Source organism: Pseudopipra pipra, chromosome 1, assembly GCF_036250125.1.
Source record: "Pseudopipra pipra isolate bDixPip1 chromosome 1, bDixPip1.hap1, whole genome shotgun sequence".
NCBI classification, from domain to species: Eukaryota; Metazoa; Chordata; class Aves; order Passeriformes; family Pipridae; genus Pseudopipra; species Pseudopipra pipra.
In genome coordinates this window covers 652,160-665,156 of record NC_087549.1, presented here as the reverse complement: position 1 = coordinate 665,156, position 12,997 = coordinate 652,160, and the positions used below count along the sequence as shown (strand labels likewise).

Sequence of the window (12,997 nt, the reverse complement as noted above, 5' to 3'; positions counted from 1 at the left end):
CAGTGCGGGCCAATGTGGACCAGTGTGGACCAGTGCAGGCCAATGTGGACCAGTATAGGCCAGTGTGGGCCAGTGCAGGCCAGTGTGGACCCATATGGGCCAGTGCGGGCCAGTATGGGCCAGTACGGGCCAGTATGGGCCAGTGTGGACCCATATGGGCCAGTATGGGCCAGTGTGGACCCATATGGGCCAGTGCGGGCCAGTGTGGACCAGTATGGGCCAGTGTGGGCCAGTGTGGGCCAGTATGGGCCAGTATGAGCCAGTGTGGTCCAGTGTTGGCCAGTGTGGACCCGTATGGGCCAGTATGGGCCAGTGCGGGCCAATGTGGACCAGTATAGGCCAGTGTGGGCCAGTGCGGGCCAGTGTGGACCAGTGTGGGACAGTGTGAACCAGTCTGGGCCAGTGCGGGCCAGTGTGGACCGGTATGGGCCAGTATGGACCAGCATGGACCAGCACCCACCCACACGTGCCCAGTTCCCCAGTGCCTCCAGCCCCAGTGTGACCAGTGCTCCCAGTATCAGCACAGCCAGTGCTCCTCCAGTCCCAGTGTCCCCAGTCCCAGTACAACCAGTGTCCCCAGTGCTCCTCCAGTCCCGGTGTCCCCAGTCCCAGTGCTCCCAGTCCCAGTACAACCAGTGTCCCCAGTGCTCCTCCAGTCCCAGTGTCCCCAGTGCTCCTCCAGTCCCAGTGTCCCCAGTCCCAGTCCAACCAGTGTCCCCAGTGCTCCTCCAGTCCCAGTACAACCAGTGCCCCCAGTCCCAGTGTCCCCAGTTCCAGTACAACCAGTCCCAGTACAACCAGTGTCCCCAGTGCTCCTCCAGTCCCAGTACCCCCAGTCCCAGTACAACCAGTGCCCCCAGTCCCAGTGCCCCCAGTCCCAGTGCCCCCAGTCCCAGTACAACCAGTGTCCCCAGTGCCCCCAGTCCCAGTGCCCCCAGTCCCAGTACAACCAGTGCCCCCAGTCCCAGTACAACCAGTGTCCCCAGTGTCCCCAGTCCCAGTACAACCAGTGTCCCCAGTGCCCCCAGTCCCAGTACAACCAGTGTCCCCAGTGCCCCCAGTACCAGTACAACCAGTGCCCCCAGTCCCAGTACAACCAGTGCCCCCAGTGCTCCTCCAGTCCCAGTGTCCCCAGTCCCAGTACAACCAGTGCCCCCAGTGCCCCCAGTCCCAGTACAACCAGTGTCCCCAGTGCTCCTCCAGTCCCAGTACAACCACTGTCCCCAGTGCCCCCAGTCCCAGTGCCCCCAGTCCCAGTACAACCAGTGTCCCCAGTGCCCCCAGTCCCAGTGCCCCCAGTCCCAGTACAACCAGTGTCCCCAGTGCCCCCAGTCCCAGTGCCCCCAGTCCCAGTACAACCAGTGTCCCCAGTGCCCCCAGTCCCAGTACAACCAGTGTCCCCAGTGCCCCCAGTCCCAGTGCCCCCAGTATCTCCATCCCCAGTGTCCCCAGTGCCCCCAGTCCCAGTACAACCAGTGTCCCCAGTGCCCCCAGTCCCAGTGCCCCCAGTATCTCCATCCCCAGTGTCCCCAGTGCCCCCAGTCCCAGTACAACCAGTGTCCCCAGTGCCCCCAGTGCCCCCAGTCCCAGTACAACCAGTGTCCCCAGTGCCCCCAGTCCCAGTGCCCCCAGTCCCAGTACAACCAGTGTCCCCAGTGCCCCCAGTCCCAGTACAACCAGTGTCCCCAGTGCTCCTCCAGTCCCAGTACAACGAGTGTCCCCAGTGTCCCCAGTCCCAGTGCCCCCAGTGCCCCCAGTATCTCCATCCCCAGTGTCCCCAGTGCCCCCAGTCCCAGTACAACCAGTGTCCCCAGTGTCCCCAGTCCCAGTGCCCCCAGTGCCCCCAGTGCCCCCAGTATCTCCATCCCCAGTGTCCCCAGTGCCCCCCGCCCTCCCCGCCCAGGCTGAGGGGTGCTGGGCACCCCCGAGTGCCACCCCCGGGACCCCCCACCCTGTGACGAGACCCCTCAGGGACCACCAGTGCCACCACAACCACAGCACAGCCCTGGTTTGACTGGTTTGACTGGTTTTACTGGTTTCACTGGTCATTCAGGTCATTCAGAGCCCCCACCCCAGGGTGCCATCCCGGCAACTCCCACCCTGGTGTGACCAGTGCCCAGAGACCCCCAGGGTGCCACCCCAGGGACCCCCCCCCCCCAGAGATCCCCAGGGTGCCACCCCAGGGTGCTGGGACAGGGACCTCCCACCCCAGAGACCCCCAGGGTGCTGTGATAGAGACCTCCCACCCCAGAGACCCCCGGGGTGCTGGGACAGGGACCTCCCACCCCAGAGACCCCCAGGGTGCCACCCCAGGGTGCTGGGACAGGGATCCCCAACCCCAGAGACCCTCCAGGGTGCTGCAATAGGGACCTCCCACCCCAGAGACCCCCAGAGTGCTGTGACAGGGACCCCCAGGGTGCCACCCCAGGGTGCTGTGACAGACACCTCCCACCCCAGAGACCCCCAGGGTGTCACCCCAGGGACCTCCCACCCCAGAGACCCCCGGGGTGTCACCCCAGATACCCCCGGGGTGTCACCCCAGGGACCCCCCACCCCAGAGACCCCCAGGGTGCCACCCCAGGGACCTCCCACCCCAGAGACCCCCAAGGTGTCACCCCAGAGACCCCCCACCCCAGAGACCCCCGGGGTGTCACCCCAGGGACCCCCCACCCTAAAGACCCCCGGGGTGCCACCCCGGGGTGCTGGGACAGGGACTCCCCACCCCAGAGACCCCCAGAGTGCCACCCCAGGGACCTCCCACCCCAGAGACCCCCAGGGTGTCACCCCAGGGACCTCCCACCCCAGAGACCCCCAGGGTGCCACCCCAGGGTGCTGGGACAGGGACCTTCCACCCCAGAGACCCCCAGGGTGTCACCCCAGATACCCCCAGGGTGTCACCCCAGGGACCCCCCACCCCAGAGACCCCCGGGGTGCTGCAATAGAGACATCCTACCCCAGAGACCCCCAGGGTGCCACCCCAGGGTGCTGGGACAGGGACCTCCCACCCCAGGGACCCTCAGGGTGTCACCCCAGGGACCCCCATCCCGGGGGTGCCACGACAAGACACCTCCCCGAGCACTGGTGCCACCAGCGCCGCCATCCCCCACCCACCCCACGGCCCCATACTGGTCCCAGTGCCATCACTGGTCCCCCATCCCCACCCACTGGTCCCAGTGATGTCACTGGTCCCCCATGCCCACCCACTGGTCCCAGTGCCATCACTGGTCCCAGTGCCATCACTGGTCCCCCATGCCCACCCACTGGTCCCCCATGCCCACCCTCTGGTCCCAGTGCCATCACTGGTCCCCCATGCCCACCCACTGGCCCCAGCAGTGTCACTGGTCCCCCATGCCCACCCACTGGTCCCAGTGCCATCACTGGTCCCCCATCCCCACCCACTGGTCCCAGTGGCATCACTGGTCCCCCATGCCCACCCACTGGTCCCCCATCCCCACCCACTAGTCCCAGTGCCATCACTGGTCCCCCATGCCCACCCACTGGTCCCCCATGCCCACCCTCTGGTCCCTCAGTGCCCGCAGCAGTGCCAGGCTGGCCGCCCCCCCTCACCCAGGGCATCCCCGGGGTGGGCACGGCCTCTCCCAGCCCCACCAGCCCTGCGGCCAGCGCGGCGGGCGCGTTGCCGGTGAGCGCGGCCAGCGCCAGCAGCGAGCCCGCCGTCAGCGCCAGCACCCCGCGGGCCACCAGCCCTCGGGCCTCGTGGCCCAGCCCGGCCGCCGCCGCCGCCGCCGCCGTCACCGCGCCCAGCAGCAGGTTGGCCGTGGCCCGGTCGCCGCTGAGCCGGTGGAAGCCGAAGGCCACCATGGGCTGGGCCAGCACGGTGGAGACCCACGAGCCGGGCAGGGGGTCGGAGGGGGGCACCGAGGGGGGCACCGAGGGGTCAGCGCGGGGCCAGGCGGCCTCCAGGGCGTCCAGGGCGGCACCCAGGGCCTGGAGGAGGAACCCGGCGGAGGGGCCGGGGGTCACCTGGACAGGGGGAGAGGGGACGTGGTCAGGGGACAGGGACAGGGACAGGGACAGGGATTGGGGACAGGGGACAGGGGACAGGGACAGGGGACAGGGACAGGGACAGGGGGACAGGGACAGGGGACAGGGACAGGGACAGGGGACTGGGGACATGGTCAGGGACAGGGACAGGGACAGGGGACAGGGACAGGGACAGGGACAGGGACAGGGGACAGGGGACAGGGACAGGGGACAGGGACAGGGGACAGGGGACAGGGACAGGGGACAGGGACAGGGACAGGGACAGGGACAGGGGACTGGGGACATGGTCAGGGACAGGGACAGGGACAGGGGACAGGGACAGGGACAGGGACAGGGGACAGGGACAGGGGACAGGGACAGGGGACAGGGGATAGGGACAGGGATTGGGGACAGGGACAGGGATTGGGGACAGGGGACAGGGGATAGGGACAGGGATTGGGGACAGGGACAGGGGACAGGGACAGGGACAGGGACAGAGGACACGGTCAGGGGACAGGGACAGGGACAGGGGGACAGGGACAGGGGACAGGGACAGGGACAGGGACTGGGGACAGGGACAGGGGACAGGGACAGGGACAGGGGACAGGGACAGGGACAGGGACAGGGACAGGGATTGGGGACAGGGACAGGGGACAGGGGACAGGGACAGGGACAGGGACAGGGGACAGGGGACAGGGACAGGACAGGGACAGGGGACAGGGACAGGGACAGGGGGACAGGGACAGGGGACAGGGACAGGGGACAGGGACAGGGGACAGGGGACAGGGGACAGGGACAGGGGACAGGGACAGGGACAGGGACAGGGGACAGGGGACAGGGACAGGGACAGGGACAGGGACAGGGGACAGGGACAGGGGACAGGGGACAGGGGACAGGGGACAGGGACAGGGACAGGGACAGGGGACAGGGGACAGGGACAGGGGACAGGGGACAGGGACAGGGACAGGGACAGGGACAGGGGACAGGGACAGGGACAGGGACAGGGGACAGGGGACAGGGGACAGGAACAGGGACAGGGACAGGGACAGGGACAGGGACAGGGACAGGGACAGGGACATGGACAGGGGACAGGGACAGGGGACAGGGGACAGGGGACAGGGGACAGGGGACAGGGGACGGGGACAGGGACATGGACAGGGGACAGGGACAGGGGACAGGGGACAGGGACAGGGACAGGGACAGGGGACAGGGGACAGGGGACAGGGGACAGGGGACAGGGACAGGGGACACGGTTAGAGGACAGGGGGACGTGGCATCAGGGGGGTGAGGTGGGATGAGGGTGTGGGATGGGGGATATGGGATGGGGGATAACGGGATTAGGGGGTGACATGGGATGAGGGACATGGGATGGGATGGGTGATATGGGATTAGGGGGTGACATGGGAGAGGTGACATGGGACTGGCTGGTGACATGGGATGGGGACTTGGGATGGTGACACACAATGGGGGATATGGGATGGGGGACATGGGTTGGGAAAGGTGACATGGGACCAACTGGGTGATACAGGACTGGCTGGGTGACATGGGGTGGGATGGGTGACATGGGGTGGGTGACATGGGGTGGGATGGGTGACATGGGGTGGGTGACATGGGACTGGGTGGGTGACATGGGATGGGGTGGCTGACGTGGGACTGGGTGGGTGACAAGGTCCCTCCCCAGCGCCAGGGTCCCATCCTGGCGTGGGTGTCAGGGTGCCCCCCAACCCCAGCCCCTGGTGTCCCCCCCATCCAGCACTGTCCCCTCAGTCCCCACAGTCCTGGGGTGCCCCCAGCCCCCTTTGCCCCCCCAGTGACCCCCAATGTCCCCCAGTCCCCACTGACCCCCCCCACGGTGCCCCTTGGAGCCCCCCAGTCCCCCCATCCTCCCCAATGTCCCCCCCGGTCACCGCTGCCCCCCCCATGTCCCCTGTGTCCCCCCCAGTCCCCCTGTCCTCCCCAATGTCCCCCCTGGTCACCGCTGCCCCCCTGATGTCCCCTGGTGTCCCCCCCAAGTCCCACTGTCCTCCCCAATGTCCTCCCCAATGTCCCCCCCGGTCACTGCTGCCCCCCCCCAATGTCCCCTATGTCCCCCCCAGTCCCCCTGTCCTCCCCAGTGTCCCCCCTGGTCACCGCTGCCCCCCTGATGTCCCCTGGTGTCCCCCCCAGTCCCATTGTCCTCCCCGATGTCCCCTGTGTCCCCCCCAAGTCCCACTGTCCTCCCCAATGTCCCCCCTGGTCACCACTGCCCCCCCGATGTCCCCTGTGTCCCCCCCAGTCCCCCTGTCCTCCCCAGTGTCCCCCCCTCCAGTCCCCCTGTCCTCCCCAGTGTCCCCCCCTCCAGTCCCCCTGTCCTCCCCAGTGTCCCCCCCCCCCAGTCCCCCTGTCCTCCCCAATGTCCCCCCGATGTCCCCTGGTGTCCCCCCCAGTCCCCACACTCCCTGCTGCCCCCACTGTGTCCCTGGTCCCCAGTGCCCCCCCCCCGGCCCCCCCTGTCCCACCCAGTGCCCCCCCGGCCCTCCCGGCCCTCCCTGTTCTCCCCCCACTGTCCCCCCCGGTCTCTCCTGGTGCCCCTGTCCCCCCACTGTCCCCCCAATGTCCCCGCTGTCCCCCCACTGTCCCCACTGTCCCCCCACTGTCCCCCTGCTGTCCCCCCGCTGTCCCCCCTCTCCCCCCCAGTCTCTCCAGGTGTCCCTGTCCCCCACTGTCCCCCCACTGTCCCCACTGTCCCCCCACTGTCCCCACTGTCCCCTCCCTGTCCCCACTGTCCCTGCTGTCCCCCCTCTTCCCCCCCAGTCTCTCCAGGTGCCCCTGTCCCCCCGCTGTCCCCCCACTGTCCCCTCCACTGTCCCCCCACTGTCCCCTCCACTGTCCCCCCACTGTCCCCCCTGTCCCCCCACTGTCCCCACTGTCCCCCCACTGTCCCCCCACTGTCCCCGCTGTCCCCCCTCTCCCCCCCAGTCTCTCCAGGTGTCCCTGTCCCCCGCTGTCCCCTCACTGTCCCCGCTGTCCCCCCACTGTCCCCCAGTCTCTCCAGGTGTCCCTGTCCCCCCTCTGTCCCCCCACTGTCCCCACTGTCCCCCCACTGTCCCCCAGTCTCTCCAGATGTCCCTGTCCCCCCGCTGTCCCCCCTCTCCCCCCCAGTCTCTCCAGGTGTCCCTGTCCCCCCACTGTCCCCGCTGTCCCCACTGTCCCCCCCTGTCCCCCCACTGTTCCCACTGTCCCCCCTCTCCCCCCCAATCTCTCCAGGTGTCCCTGTCCCCCCCCCCCCCGTCCCCGCTGTGCCCGGACCTGTCTGGCTCGGTGGGCACAGCCCAGGCTGAGGACACAGAGCAGCGCCTGTGCCAGGGCCCCCCCGGCATCTGCCATGGCCATGGGGAGGGTCCCGGACCCCCGGGGGCCTGCGGGGACAACGAGGGGTCACACCCCGCCCCCCGCTCCCCCCTCCCCGCTGTCCCTCCCTGTCCCGATGTCCCCCCCACGTCCTGGACCTCCCTCTCCCCGATGCCCCCCCCCATCCCAGTGTCCCCTCCCCGGTGTCCTCCTGTCCCGGGGTTACCCCCATCCTCTCCGTCCCCCTGTCCTCCCCGTCCCCCTGTCCCCATGTCCCCCCCGTCCCAGTGTCCCCCCCGTCCCCAAGTCCCCCTGTCCCCACGTCCCCTCACGTCCCAATGTCCCTCCCTGTCCCCCTGTCCTCATGTCCCCCCACGTCCCTCCCGTCCCTCCCATGTCCCCCCTGTCCCCCCAGATCCCGGTGTCCCTCCCCTGTGCCCCTATCCCCATGTCCCCCCTGTCCCCATATCCCCCCATATCCCGGTGTCCCCTCTGTCCCGGTGTCCCCCCTGTCCCCATGTCCCGCTGTGTCCCGGTGTCCCCCCTTTTCCCGATGTCTCCCCCGCCATCCCGGTGTCTCCCCCCGTGCCGGTGTCCCCCCCATATCCCCCCATGTCCCCCCGTCCCTCCCATGTCCCCATGTCCCCCTGTACCCCCAGATCCCCATGTCCCTCCCCTGTGCCCCCGTCCCCATGTCCCCCTCTGTCCCCATGTCCCCCCCTGTGTCCCGGTGTCCCCCCTTTTCCCGGTGTCTCCCCCCGTGCCGGTGTCCCCCCCATGTCCCCACATCCCCCCCACGTCCCCCACGGCCCCATATCCCCCCCATGTCCCCATACCCCCTCCATGTCCCCCCCTGTCCCGGTGTCCCCCCCTTTTCCCGGTGTCTCCCCCGCCATCCCTATGTCCCCCCCCGTGCCAGTGTCCCCCCCCCCCATGTCCCCATATCCCCCCCATGTCCCCCCCATATCCCCCTGTCCCCCCCTGTCCCTATGTCCCCCCTCTTCCCGATGTCTCCCCCGCCATCCCGGTGTCTCCCCCCGTGCCGGTGTCCCCCCATGTCCCCATATCCCTCCCCTGTCCCCATGTCCCCCCTGTCCCGGTGTCCCCCCTTTTCCCGGTGTCTCCCCCGCCATCCCTATGTCCCCCCCCCGTGCCGGTGTCCCCCCCCCGTCCCCATATCCCCCCCATATCCCCCCCCATGTCCCCCATACCCCCTCCATGTCCCCCCCTATCCCGGTGTCCCCCCCTGTCCCGGTGTCCCCCCTTTTCCCGATGTCTCCCCCGCCATCCCGGTGTCTCCCCCGCTATCCCGGTGTCCCCCCCATGTCCCCACATCCCCCCCATATCCCCCCATATCCCCCCCATGTCCCCCCCATATCCCCCTGTCCCCCCCTGCCCCGGTGTCCCCCCCTTTTCCCGATGTCTCCCCCGCCATCCCTATGTCCCCCCCCGTGCCGGTGTCCCCCCCCCGTCCCCATATCCCCCCCATATCCCCCCCATGCCCCCCTCTCTCCCCCCATTCCCGGTACCGGCAGTTCCGGCTCCGGCCGCCACCCCCGAGCGCGAGCGGCCCGAGGGGGCGGGCCAAGAGCGGCGATTGGCCGGAGGCGCTGTGGGCGGGGCTAAAAGGGGAATGGGCGGGGTCAGGCGCAGGCGGTGGGCGTGGTCACGGGGGGTGGGCGGTGCTAAGGGCGAACTCCGGATCCCGTTCCCCGATCCCAGTTCTGGTTCCTTCTCCATCCTTAGAACCATTCCCGCGTCCTGAGGGACGGGAAAAGGGGTTTCTCAGGCCCCGAGCCTGGAGGGGAGAGGTGTCCCCCCCCCCTTGAAACATAAAATGAAATAAAATTTAGCTATTCGGCGATGGGACTTTGCAAAATGTAAAAACTGCTTCAAAGTTTCTGCCCGAACCGCGGGCAACTGAGATAAAACAGCTTAGAAAATAGGGAAAGGTTTTTTTTTAGCGCGTAGAGAGGGGTGGGGAACCCGAAACTGCGTGAAATGATAAAACTTTACGTAACTACTTTATAATGGTAAGAATAGAGGGTAAAACTAGATGTCCGTTTAGATAAGACAGACTGCAAAAAGAGTGCGTGTAAAGGTAATTTTGAACTTGCTGCTTTCAAACTGTATAAAAGTGATTCAAAGAAACTTCTGCCAACCTGAAAAGCACTTTTATTAGGGCCGGGGCAATGCAAAAGGGGGCAGGTGTTCTCCCTCCCCCGAGCCAGGAAATAACGTAACCTTTTACACAGCGTGAAAGTAGCAAGCTCAAAATTATCTTCACACGCACTCTTTTTGCAGTCTGCCTTACCTAAATGGACATCCGGTTTTACCTCCTGTTCTTACCGTTATGGAGCAGTTACGTAAAGTTTTACCACTTCAGTTACAGGTTATAAGCACGCACGCCTCTGCAGTTTGTTTTATTAAATAGACACTTGGTTTTACCTCCTGTTCTTACCATTATCATCTGACCAGTGGGACTGTTCTAGAACAGATGTGTTGGTCACATCATCTGACCAGTGGGACTGTTCTAGAACAGATGGATTGGTCACAATCTGACCAGTGGGACTGTTCTAGAACAGATGGATTGGTCACATCATCTGACCAGTGGGACTGTTCTAGAACAGATGGATTGGTCACATCATCTGACCAGTGGGACTGTTCTAGAACAGATGGATTGGTCACAATCTGACCAGTGGGACTGTTCTAGAACAGATGGATTGGTCACATCATCTGACCAGTGGGACTGTTCTAGAACAGATGGATTGGTCACATCATCTGACCAGTGGGACTGTTCTAGAACAGATGGATTGGTCACAATCTGACCAGTGGGACTGTTCTAGAACAGATGGATTGGTCACATCATCTGACCAGTGGGACTGTTCTAGAACAGATGGATTGGTCACAATCTGACCAGTGGGACTGTTCTAGAACAGATGTGTTGGTCACAATCTGACCAGTGGGACTGTTCCAGAACAGATGTGTTGGTCACATCATCTGACCAGTGGGACTGTTCCAGAACAGATGTGTTGGTCACAATCTGACCAGTGGGACTGTTCCAGAACAGATGGATTGGTCACATCATCTGACCAGTGGGATTGTTCTAGAACAGATGTGTTGGTCACATCATCTGACCAGTGGGACTGTTCTAGAACAGATGGATTGGTCACATCATCTGACCAGTGGGACTGTTCCAGAACAGATGTGTTGGTCACATCATCTGACCAGTGGGACTGTTCTAGAACAGATGGATTGGTCACATCATCTGACCAGTGGGACTGTTCTAGAACAGATGGATTGGTCACATCATCTGACCAGTGGGACTGTTCTAGAACAGATGGATTGGTCACAATCTGACCAGTGGGACTGTTCTAGAACAGATGGATTGGTCACATCATCTGACCAGTGGGACTGTTCTAGAACAGATGGATTGGTCACATCATCTGACCAGTGGGACTGTTCTAGAACAGATGTGTTGGTCACAATCTGACCAGTGGATGTTTAGGATCGTTCGGAGGCAGCGCTGGTGGAAGCGTTCCGGGAGACGCAGGTGGTGGCTGTTATAGGTAAATAAACCAAATCGAAATTTAGCAGCAAAATTTTATTGTGAGATTTCTATAAATCTCACAAAATATCTATAAAGTGCAGGTAAGCCAATCAGGTGTGTGTGCACAGGTGTGTGTGCACAGGTGTGTTTGTGCACAGGTGTGTAAAGGTGTGCACAGGGTGTGTGTACAGGTGTGTGTGCACAGGTGTGTGTGCACAGGTGTGTTTGTGCACAGGTGTGTTTGCACAGGTGTGTAAAGGTGTGCACAGGGTGTGTGCACAGGTGTGTAAAGGTGTGCACAGGTGTGTAAAGGTGTGCACAGGTGTGTGTGCACAGGGGTTGTGTGCACAGGTGTGTAAAGGTGGGCACAGGTGTGTAAAGGTGTGCACAGGTGTGTAAAGGTGAGCACAGGTGTGTAAAGGTGTGCACAGGTGTGTGTGCACAGGTGTGTAAAGGTGTGCACAGGTGTGTAAAGGTGTGCACAGGTGTGTTTGTGCACAGGTGTGTAAAGGTGTGCACAGGTGTGTAAAGGTGTGCACAGGTGTGTAAAGGTGTGCACAGGTGTGTGTGTGCACAGGTGTGTAAAGGTGTGCACAGGTGTGTGTGCACAGGTGTGTGTGCACAGGTGTGTAAAGGTGTGCACAGGTGTGTAAAGGTGTGCACAGGTGTGTGTGCACAGGTGTGTAAAGGTGTGCACAGGTGTGTAAAGGTGTGCACAGGTGTGTAAAGGTGTGCACAGGTGTGCGTGCACAGGTGTGTTTGTGCACAGGTGTGTGTGCACAGGTGTGTGTGCACAGGTGTGTAAAGGTGTGCACAGGTGTGTGTGCACAGGTGTGTGTGCACAGGTGTGTAAAGGTGTGCACAGGTGTGTAAAGGTGTTGCACAGGTGTGTAAAGGTGTGCACAGGTGGTGTTTGTGCACAGGTGTTTGTGCACAGGTTGTTTATGCACAGGTGTGTGTGCACAGGTTTGTGTGCACAGGTGTGTAAAGGTGTGCACAGGTGTGTTTGTGCACAGGTGTTTGTGCACAGGTTGTTTATGCACAGGTGTGTGTGCACAGGTGTGTAAAGGTGTGCACAGGTGTGTGTGCACAGGTGTGTAAAGGTGTGCACAGGTGTGTGTGCACAGGTGTGTAAAGGTGTGCCCAGCGGGCTGTGCACAGGGGTGTGTGCACAGGTGTGTAAAGGTGAGCACAGGTGTGTGTGCACAGGTGTGTGTGTGCACAGGTGTGTAAAGGTGTGCACAGGTGTGTGTGTGCACAGGTGTGTGTGTGCACAGGTGTGTGTGTGCACAGGTGTGTAAAGGTGTGCACAGGTGTGTTTGTGCACAGGTGTGTTTGTGCACAGGTGTGTGTGTGCACAGGTGTGTAAAGGTGAGCACAGGTGTGTGTGCACAGGTGTGTGTGTACAGGTGTGTAAAGGTGTGCACAGGTGTGTAAAGGTGTGCACAGGGGGGTGTGCACAGCGTGTGTGTGCACAGGTGTGTGTGCACAGGTGTGTAAAGGTGTGCACAGGTGTGTTTGTGCACAGGTGTTTGTGCACAGGTGTGTAAAGGTGTGCACAGGTGTGTTTGTGCACAGGTGTGTAAAGGTGTGCACAGGTGTGTAAAGGTGTGCACAGGTGTGTAAAGGTGTGCACAGGTGTGTGTGCACAGGTGTGTGTGCACAGGTGTGTAAAGGTGTGCACAGGTGTGTAAAGGTGTGCACAGGTGTGTTTGTGCACAGGTGTGTGTGCACAGGTGTGTAAAGGTGTGCACAGGTGTGTAAAGGTGTGCACAGGTGTGTGTGTGCACAGGTGTGTGTGCACAGGTGTGTAAAGGTGTGCACAGGTGTGTGTGCACAGGTGTGTGTGCACAGGTGTGTTTGTGCACAGGTGTGTAAAGGTGTGCACAGGTGTGTGTGCACAGGTGTGTAAAGGTGTGTAAAGGTGTGCACAGGTATGTAAAGGTGTGTAAAGGTGTGTAAAGGTGTGCACAGGGGGGTGTGCACAGGTGTGTGTGTGCACAGGTGTGTAAAGGTGAGCACAGGTGTGTGTGCACAGGTGTGTGTGCACAGGTGTGTAAAGGTGTGCACAGGTGTGTAAAGGTGTGCACAGGTGTGTTTGTGCACAGGTGTGTGTGCACAGGTGTGTAAAGA

General features: G+C 63.0%; 1 protein-coding gene and 1 long non-coding RNA gene across 2 annotated transcripts; both read right to left on the bottom strand.

Annotated features, from left to right (window-relative positions):
• Positions 1-2,024: 2,024 nt before the first annotated feature.
• LOC135403033 (uncharacterized) lies at positions 2,025-3,092 on the bottom strand. The gene is made up of 2 exons (XR_010425303.1): positions 2,947-3,092; positions 2,025-2,845 (listed from the first exon to the last, which is right to left on the bottom strand). It is a non-coding gene; the product is annotated as an uncharacterized LOC135403033 (long non-coding RNA).
• A 7-nt stretch (positions 3,093-3,099) lies between these two features.
• On the bottom strand, positions 3,100-9,066 carry TMEM276 (transmembrane protein 276; the record flags this gene model as incomplete). Its single annotated transcript, XM_064640313.1, has 3 exons — positions 8,844-9,066; positions 7,273-7,382; positions 3,100-3,984 (listed from the first exon to the last, which is right to left on the bottom strand). Coding segments are annotated over exons 1-3 (1,218 nt in total), but the record flags the coding sequence as incomplete, so codon positions are not given.
• Between the last annotated feature and the right edge of the window lie 3,931 nt (positions 9,067-12,997).